The sequence below is a fragment of the Rhamphochromis sp. 'chilingali' genome, assembly GCF_963969265.1.
Source record: "Rhamphochromis sp. 'chilingali' genome assembly, chromosome: 7".
Classification (NCBI taxonomy): domain Eukaryota; kingdom Metazoa; phylum Chordata; class Actinopteri; order Cichliformes; family Cichlidae; genus Rhamphochromis; species Rhamphochromis sp. 'chilingali'.
In genome coordinates, this window is record NC_137934.1 from 6285609 (window position 1) to 6295789 (window position 10181).

The 10181-nt window shown below is 37.9% G+C and overlaps 1 protein-coding gene across 2 annotated transcripts; it reads right to left on the reverse strand.

The window, feature by feature from the left end:
- Positions 1–4025: 4025 nt before the first annotated feature.
- Positions 4026–9978, reverse strand: LOC308399983 (aldo-keto reductase family 1 member D1-like). 2 transcript variants are annotated; one of them, XM_080887441.1, is made up of 9 exons: positions 9147–9978; positions 8756–8923; positions 7189–7305; positions 6993–7070; positions 6605–6727; positions 4903–5012; positions 4654–4819; positions 4477–4559; positions 4026–4395 (listed from the first exon to the last, which is right to left on the reverse strand). In XM_080887441.1, exons 1-9 carry the CDS (start codon positions 9237–9239, stop codon positions 4353–4355), a joined length of 981 nt encoding a protein of 326 aa, XP_080743567.1. In that variant the 5' UTR covers positions 9240–9978; the 3' UTR covers positions 4026–4352. The 2 variants fall into 2 exon arrangements, with proteins under 2 accessions (XP_080743567.1, XP_080743568.1); XM_080887442.1 differs by lacking the exon at positions 6605–6727.
- Positions 9979–10181: the final 203 nt, after the last annotated feature.

The window sequence follows — 10181 nt, forward strand, 5'->3', positions numbered from 1 at the left end:
CTGACACTGTCTGAGTTAATCCGAGCTCTTCTGCGGGACATTGTGTTTAATAATAATAATAGAACTACCTTCTATTTATAGAGTTGCTAATTATTTGGTATTATTGCAGCAAACCAGCCTATGAAATGGATGAAACACATCGTGACCGGGTTCCAGCGCTACACAAGGGACCTGCTTCAAACATACCACCATGCCAATCAGATTACATCTTCCATGTGAGGGTGAAGAGGTGACCCTTCTGGATGATGAAGGTTTGCTGCGTTTGGTGAACAGTGTGGTAGTAAAACCAGGGAAAAATAAAACTGGCTCCTGTTAAATATTCTTAAGTCTTGTGCTGTATAAATAGTGGTATTTTTTCAAAAGATACAGTAATTAAAGTAATGTTAGTAGTGGGTGATATCATGTAAACACTGTCATGATTCTGTGTAAACATTTTGTCATTTGTAAACTATAAATGACATGGATTCTACATTGTAACTGATGTGATGTTCTACAAAGTGGTTTTAATTTAAAAAAAAAAAAGAGGCAAAAATTTGTTTGTTTCTTTATTCAACTTTTGAACAGTGGTACTCAGTCAGTACATATTCAGTAAATGCAAATTATTTACATGGCAGTGCACTACAGGAATGAATGTAGACCCCTAGATAAAACATTTTGGGTCATTCCCAAAACCCACAGCTTTACTGTGTTACAGCAAAGTATCCAATAGCAGTGACAACTCCTCCACAGTAGCAGGTGGGATTTTTCTTTTTTGAGGACGGCTCCTTTTACCTTTCAATACGGATGGTCTGTTTATGTTTTGATCAAGAGCCTTTTTTTGGGCAGCTGAATAGGAGAGGTCTATCTTATGGCCAACCTCTGGCTGTATCTTGGTCATATTACCCAGCAAAACCCAGTATGCAGGTTCATCTGTAACAGTCCTTGTGCCACGGATCTGCACTGTTGCTTCTACATTAAACAGAAGAGCAGCGACATGGGTGCAGGTCTCCGCAACTCCGGCCATACAGATGCAGTGTGCGGCTTCAGCCTTCCCTGTGATGCTCATCATGGCCCATGGCTGCAATGCTGGTTCATTCAGTCTTTGAGAGTGCAGTACTTGAAACACACACGGACAAAGTTAATTTAAAGACAAGAACTAATGAGCCAAGGCCGACATAAATGTGTATTATCTACTTTATCATAAATGTAACAAAGTGTTTAGAAAGTTAGCACATACATGTAATTCTTCATTTTTTTATGTATCCATTTATAGAACGCTGCATGTTATATTCTAAATCTGCCTGCAGAAAATGAACCTACAGTATGTAATGCAAGGATGTCATCACTTTTGAGATGGAGAAAGCATAAAGTGACAATTATGAATCACTTAATATGATAAGGAGATTCTGCAGGTCATTAATCAATGTATAAAACTAAAATAAAATGTATTTTTAGTGACACAGGATACAAACATGGAAGCAAGATGTATAATTAGAATTATTTATGAACAATATGAATAAATCATTGCAATTTATTTAACCATAAAGAATAACTAAATTCTTCAGCACAATGAACTCACTAAGTTATCCCTCTAACAGAGCCTCCACATGTTCTCACTCTAATTTCCCCCTGATGAATGAAGTTATGCTACACTAATCTGAATGTTCGGAGGGAAATCAAACGCATTTCACTCGCAGTACTCAAGCTGACTTACCTTTGTTTGAATGACGACTTGTACGTGCTGACTCCACAGACAAGGTACGAAAATATATCAGGCTACGTCAATAGCGGTTGGTCTTCAGGGTTTCTACTCCGCGGCCGCATTTCATACGGGTCCACATTTCCAATGCATGCTATTTTCTGCAAGTACCGCCGCTTCGCCTCTGGACGCAATCGGTCTCTATACAGTCCATTCTCTTTTGACCTATGCGTTGTTCCCCACCCCCCTAAATTTCAGAGCCCCCAGTAATAATAATAATAGTAACAATTCAAATAGCTGGGGCTTGATCAACCCTACCTGGGTCACCTGGGAAAGGGGGTCTGATTGTTGAAAGGCCCGAAAACCTCTGTGACTGCCGTCAGCAGCAGTTATGCAGATTAAAATAATTTTATTGTTTAAGTTATAATAAATGAAGGTGCCTGTGTGGGCGTGTCCCACTACCTCTTCTGCCTGAGGTGCCACCTTTCCCTTTTGTGCAGCTGACTCTCGTCAGTAATTAAAGAGATTTAAGCCCAGGGAAAGGTGAGTTCTGGGCCAGAGTGCCATGTGAGTGGTTACAGTTAGTGAGCTGCTCTTTTTGGCTTACGTTTTACTTTATTGACCAACGCCTGAGTTTTGTTTTTCTTAAATGGTGATAGCGGCTTGTCCGTCTCTTTTAGTTGAGCTACTTTAATAAAACTCTTTAATTTAACCCTCATGCCTTCTTGTCTCCTTTTTCTGACCCGGACACTTTTTGTTACTTCCCCCTCACAGCCTAGACCCCTCAGGGGAACATAACATACTTTATTTTAATATATCAGATTTAATGTATACATTGTTGGTTTAAAAATATACTTAACGGTTTTACAAAATGCTTCCAGGATGGAACCAATGTTCAGTCTGTTTTCCACCTGTGGGAAGGAGTGCACACTGCAAGATGCGTTTTCATTAACCCCTGAAGTTAATGCGGCCAATGAGGTATGCAATTTGTATTTTATATGTCGTAGTAGAAAAATGTTTGTTTGTGACAGAACTGTCGAGTTTATGGTAGTCACGTGTAATATGTTAACATTTTGTAAAGGTCAAATTGTGAGTGTTTTTGTTTTTTTAATAATGTGCTTTATTGTTTATTCTCTATGAAAACAATTTATTGTGGAAATTGATTATTTTATGTTGTTTGTACAGTTCTCACAGCATCGTTGGTGGCACCTGTGTGTAATAAATGCCAGTAAAAATCAAGAATGCCTTGTGTCTGTTTTTCAACTTGGAGTGAGTTACAACCTCCTATGACCCAGGTTACGTCACTGATGATATGTCCAGGGGTACCAGACGATGTATCATAAACTACCTGCAGACCCAGAGTGTTACTGAGCAAACCTACAGAATCTTGAGCTGGAGTGGGGCACAGATTAAGTGTTCAGCAGTCATTCATTCATATCAGTCATGGTGGCTAAACTCTCAGGTTGGTAATAAATGTATTACCTGTATAAGAAAAAGCATGTAAACAAATGAGAGCTTAACAGTACCTGTTATGCCTATTATAGCTGTTAGCTAAAAACGCTAATTTAGCTTGGTTTGCCTTTGTTTCAGCTTTGACAAACATGATCGACTGTTCCCATTAGAATTCCAGTTATCATCTTGTACCCCCTGAAAGTCCTGTATGCTTTGAGAGACCGCTACAGTAGGGAAACGTACAAAAGAGTGTCCAAACCATTGTAATTTTGGCTTATTTCTGTCTTATATAGTATCCTGACTCCTTAGCTAACTTAATAACTTTAGCTAAAGCGAACAGTCTAATTCACAGGTGTTGAACTCCAGACCTTGAGAGCTGGTGTCCTGCAGGTTTTAGATGTGCCCTTGATCCAACACAGCTGATTTAAATGGTTAAATTACCCCCTCAACATATCTTGAAGTTCTCCATAAGCCTGGTAAAGAAACTAATCATTTGATTCAGGTGTGTTGACCCAGGGTGATATATGAAACCTGCAGGACACCGGCCCTTGAGGCCTGGAGTTCAACACCCCTGGTGTAATTCATTAGTGCAGTATTACTGGATCACCTCTGAAGTGGTATGATATGACTATCACTGAAACGGCAAACTTTGTGCTGGATTATTGTGCAGTTTTCTCGAAGGACCCGGATGTATGACCCCAAAAACTGAATTTAAGAACTAAAACTGAATGGTGAGAAGTGAAACTGAAAGCATTCAAGAGCTAAATTTAATTCAAATTCAGTTTTAAAAGCTGTTATTCAGGTTGAGCAATTCAGATTTGGTCTGAGCAATGAAAGTGTTGGCAGGATGAGAACACCATCTGTCCAGAGTTTAAGCTTTCTATACTTAACAGTCTTGTTTTGATTTAGCCACACCTTATCTTTATTTTGTAGTTTGCAAACATTTACTATCCCAAGTTTGTTTGTTTTGTCACTCAAAACTTATCTGTAAGACTTTTACAAAACTAAAGACATCTGTGAGAGCAGACCTTCATTATTCTTCCCACAGCACGGCTCAGCAGTGAAACCCTTTACCCGAGGAAGTGTATTATATTGTGTGCTGTAAAATTAAGTTGTTTTTTTTTTTTTTTTTTAATTAGCTAATAGCAATTAAATATTATTTTAGCAAAGTGAAGATGCCAAATTTAATCACTCTCGAACAATGTGTTGCTGTTTGTGGTGTTTAGAAGTCATCATGAAATGGATACTCTGGATGGTCAGACCACCTGTTGAGCCAGAAAAGAGAAATATTAATTGGAGCCGTTTGTTCAAGGAGCAAAACTTCACACAAGCTGCACTATACTCACCTGAGAAGCTCCACAAAGCGGATGTTTTTGTTCAACCCTTCAACTGCCTTCATATCAGCGTCAGAGAGAGAGAAATCAAATATCTGGAAAGTTGGCAAATAAGTCTGATTATATTCCATGCGTCTGGTTTTCAGAAGGCACTTTTTGCTACCTACATACCTAAAATTATAAACAAACCTCAAAGTTTTCCTTTATGCGAGCAGGGCTGAAGCTCTTTGGGATGACCACCACGCCTCTCTGTACATTGAACCGCAGACACACCTGAGCCGTGGTCTTGTTGTACTTTTTGGCAATCGATACCAGCAGGTCATCTTCCAGCATTGGGGGGCATTTTAGGTTTACCCTTTATTGAAACAGTGATATTTTAATTTCAATCAAGAGGCTGAGAACTTGACTAGCTACTCATAAAATGAGTGTGACCCATACCAAGATGGATCTCTGGATGTTCCCAGCGGGCTGTAACCAACAATGACGATACCATTCTGCCGGCAGTATTCAAGCAATTTTGGCTGGGTGAAATAGGGGTGGCATTCAACCTGTAATAGAGCACATATGTATACATACACACATGTTTCTGATGAAGACAGCTTGGCTTATTCCTTGCGAGTGTTATGAACCAACACTTCCAAGTGCATCTTGATTGTTCATGTTACTTAAATAATAACTTCCTATCTCTGTTATGCTTTCATTGATTCAAAGTTCAGTCCTTTCATACTGATAATATTTCAGGCAGTAAACTTACTTTTTAAATAAATTTGAAGTTTTCCCCACATTTCTGGGCGGTATACATTGCCTGCATTTTGTTCCTATACCTCTGCAACATATCCATGTCCTATCCACACAATGTTCACATATCTATCAAAACACAGCTGTGTGTGTGATTTAGTTAAAACATATTGGGCATATGTCTAAAATCTGAGTCTTTCTGTTGTATTGTTCATTAGCTGTATGCGCAAATATTCAAAGACTGAAACTAAAGCCTTCAGCTGGTTGTGCCTCAGATTCTTTCTTCTGACTTTAATAAATTGCCACTGCACAATAAAGTAACAAAAGCATTGACTCTTGAAACACTACTTTTTAAAATGAAGAATGGTTTGCACATTTATCTGCTGATCTTACGGTAAATATAGTACTGTACATTTCCCAAGTCTCGAGTATTTATATTTCTAATAGGACAGTTTCTTGTAAGTGGTGCTGAGCAATAGTTCTCCAGGCTTTCTGAAGACAAAGTTTTACTTTGGGCACTAGCTATTTTTTCACTCTTTTATCATGATTATTAAAACACCTAACACTGATCTATGAAATCAGTGTTATCAGTGTCACAAAAAGGCAGCTAATTCAAAGAATGACTCATTGAGTCTACACATTACAGAAAAGTTAGGAAAGAACCAGTTTCTTTAGGGACTTATTAGCATCCTGTAGTAAAAGAAAATTTCTTCCCATGTCTTTTATCTAAATCTCTGCCATGAATAACACGATTTGATGAGCAAAGAGCTTTTAGCTGGAAACTTGGCATATTTCAGTATGGTGTGAGGAAACTGGACAAGAAAAAAAAACAGAGCAGATGAACAGCATCTAAAAGCTATGTCCTTAAGAAAACAGAAAAACTGTATCAAAGATCTGATATGGGACCTGAGTGGTGTATCTCATCCTTCAACTAACCCATCAACAGTTTGTTGAGACTCACCATAAATGGTCTTTGTGGAAGGGTGGCTGTCAAGAAGCCACTCTTAAGGAAAAGAAGCAAGAAGAAAAGGCTGAATAGTGCCAAATTACACAAGAACTGTGTCAATACTGCGCCGTGCTACCTCACTGAACTCCTTAGTTCATATACCCCTGGGAAAGCCCTAAGATAATCAAGACAATTACTCCTAGTGCAGCCTAGATCCTGGCTAAAGACCAGAGGTGACCGTGCTTTTGCCCTGGCAGCCCCTAGCCCCTGGAACAATCTTCCTGCTGCTATTCGCGCCTCTGATTCCATCTATTCATTTAAATCTCAGTTAAAAACTTACCGAGCGTTTTCAGTTAGTTAGTTCAAAGAGCAAAGCTTTTTGACCTTAGTATTCTGAAAACAAGTACTTAGTAACTTATTTCCAGACAACTGCTTGCTCAATAATGTACCACTAACCTGGTTTGACACAGGTTTGTGTTTCAGCCCCGGCTTGTTAAGGATTAGCTCTAGTTGTCGCTTGTTGAAGTTTGAAACCCCAAGAGATTTTACAAGGCCAGCGTCTTTACAAGCTTCTAAAGCCTGTGAGAGACATAGGAAAGCACAATAATAAAACAATATAGTCAACGTTGAACTTTGAAACAATTTAAAAGCTCACAGAAACAGTAAAACTGAGACACTGTTTAAGCTGTCATTGATTTTTACCACATATCTTTTTGTATTTAACTATAAGTTAAAGGACGCGTGTACCCAATACTGTTGTTCTGTAGCAGTTATGTTGTCTTCACATATGTTAGGAAATAACTGAAACTAAATTTTCTTGAATAAGCAGGCCACCAAGTCTCACCTCCCATGTGGCACAGAGGTCCGTTTCATGATAAAGCCACTTCCCACTCTCATCGTTGGGGTAAAATTCATCTCCTGGCTTCAGAAAATTATAGTGTTTCAGTATAGTATAGTATTTCATTTGGTGCAGTAAAACCTCATGAAATTCAAATGTAAAAATTAAAAACTTGTTATTAAGTTTTCACATGTGTGCATACCTTGAAAGCCATGGGCATTCCTATAATATAGAGGTCAACATAATCCAGCTGTAATGTCGTCAGGGTTTTCTCTAAAGTAGGTCGTACTAGCTCGGGTGGATGAAATGTGTTCCACAACTTCAAAAGAAAAGAAGAAAAGTTAACAAATGTAGAAAAAAGCTACAGAACTCAGCATTTGGTTTTTTTTTAAGATTCAAAGGTATGTCATGAAAATGAATATGTTATCGATTCGTATGTTATCCATACCTTTTAAGTTTCACACAGGCCAAAAGCATTTTAGACTTGTTTTTGGTTAACTTTTGCCTTGAGGGACTTTGTAATGTTTGTCTCGAAAGGTGTTGTACAAACCAAAATGTACTTACTTTATCTTCCTTATTTTTTTGTGGTTCAGGGAAATAATACTGGTATAATATTCAGATTGGCTTTTTTTCTTATTTGCATTATTAGTTATTTACTTTAAAATAACTAAAGGAGTTGTACTTTTTTGTCACTTTGGCCACCATTTTTGACAGGAAAAAACACATTTTTAAACTTTAAATTTTTTTGTTGACATCAACAATTACACCCAGAGAAATCCTGCTAAACGCATTTTTCATGCATTCTCGATATAGATGTTAAAGCTCATCTAGAAACATGCATGCTAGGAATGGTGCAACCAAAACCTGTGCATGCCGTCATAGTGCTGGATTTGTTTCAATGAATTAGATGAAAAACAACCTGCTTCACCCTGAATAACCTACATGAGGATTTTGTGGATTTGTTATTAATGGAACTTGTTGTTCGATTTCTAAAAGTCTTGATGATCTTCATGCATCACTGAACTCTTGAGGTGGGAAGTAACAAAGCACAAATATTTGTTAAAATTTTATAAAATTTTCTATACTGCACTTCAGTAGTAAAACAGGCTCGTTACTTTTGCCTTAACGGATTTGCTTTAACGGATTTTTGTCACTATGAGCCAACATTGTGTTTTTGCATATTATGATACATGCAAATCAAACTGAGGCTATTTAAAGACTACATGAAAATACTCTGGAGATTAGTTTGGTGTACTGTGATGGGTTTAAAGTAAAGAAGAGTGTGTGACCGGTGCACAGTGACTGTGGTTTCATGAGTTTGCATGAGTTCTACATCAAGTGTAGCAGAGATTCATATGAATTTTAGCTGATGATTCTTAGATCTATTGACTGATATATTTTTTATTTTACTTCTTTTTCTTCAGATTCAAGCTGAGTATACTTAGATTGGAAAAAACTTAGGCTGAAGTTTGTATTCCCATCTGCTAATATTATTTTATCATTGTGTTAACATAGCCGAAGGTTAAGTTAGCTTTGCACAGAAATAGAAATGTCCTCCAAACAGCTACTAAACAGCCTGTACTTTTTTACTTTTACTTGAGTAAAGAAGTTGAATCAGTACTTCATCCTTTACTGGAGTAGTTTTGAACAGTAATAGATGTACTTCTACTTAAGTACAGAATGTGTGTACAGAAAAACAGAAAGAAAAAAAAAGTTCAACGGTCAAGGTGCACAGGAGAGGCTCACACGAACAAGTATGCTTTGCAAACCTTTCCACAATAGAAGATGTCCTCTCTTTTCACAGTTCCATCTGCTATTTTGTCCCTTATTGCTTGCCCCACTTCATGTTCATTGTAATAGATCAATGCTCCATCAATATGTCTGTAGCCCGTCTCGATCGCAATTTTGACAGATTCATATGCAGTTCCTTTAGGAGTCTGTCAAAAAAAAAGAAGAAGAAGAAGAAGTAGTACTGGAAGGAATATATAGTATAAAATAAAATAACAACAACCATAATAATAATATAATAAGCACTCAAAAGTCACAGCGAAAAACAAACAAACAAAAAATCCTACCACTATTTTTTATTTATTCATTTAGTTTTTGCTTCGTGACACATGCACAACGATATACAATATACAATTAAATCATGAATCTTACCTCGTGGGGATCTGCATAAGTTCCCAGTCCTATCAAGGGTATGCTGTTTCCATCAGATAGGGGAATGGAGTGACTTTCTGCTGTCAATTCCATGTTTAACAAAAATGTTTGTTACAAAGATCTTGATGTCTGACACTGTGCACTCACTCGAACTTTTGAATACTGTCTAGGAGGCTGGCTCCTCTGCTCTCTACTCGGCCAGAAACTCCTCCCAAATGCAAAGTGCCTCAACTGTTGCTCATGAAAACATGAACAACCGGACAAACCACCAAGACAAACATTTACAAATGGAAGTGAACACGCTATCTGATCATCATGAATGAGACTAAAATGCTATACTATATGCTATATTATATGTTGGATTAAGCTTTCAGATACTGGTAAAAGCTGGCAGTGACAATGGGATTACGCTGAATTTATCTACCCCCAGGGCCCTATTTCAGGAAGCCGGTTTAGAAAACTCAGAGTGAAAAACGATACTCAGGGTTGAGTAACCCCGAACTGTCCAACTCGGAATATTCGGTTTCAGAAAGGCTGATAACAATTAGTTCAATCAACGCGGAGTTGCTTTAACCCCAAGTTAAGCGCGCGCACGAGGATACATAAAGCCCTGATTAGTGGAGCACAGATTAAGCGAGTCACCATGGAGACGGAGGGAAAGAAGGCGCGGTCAATGTATTTTACAGCGCTTGAGGCCGAAATTCTGATGGCAGCATATGCCGATAACATGCAAATTTTGCAGAAAAAAAGTAACACAGCCTCAGCTGCCAAAGAAAGGGAGCATGCATGGCAAAACATAGCCAACAGAGTCAATGAGTGTTAATTTAAACATTGATCTAGGGATTTCCACCCATTTCCACCCATTTAACACGTTATTTTATTATATTTTATTTTTTATTTTACACATTTTATTTTGTGATGTGATGTGAGCGCAGGTGCAACCCAACAGGCCCCAAACGTTCCTGGCAGCAAGTAAAAATGAAATATAAAAATATAGTCCAAACAGGTAAGGTGTAATTGTATTATGAGCCATAG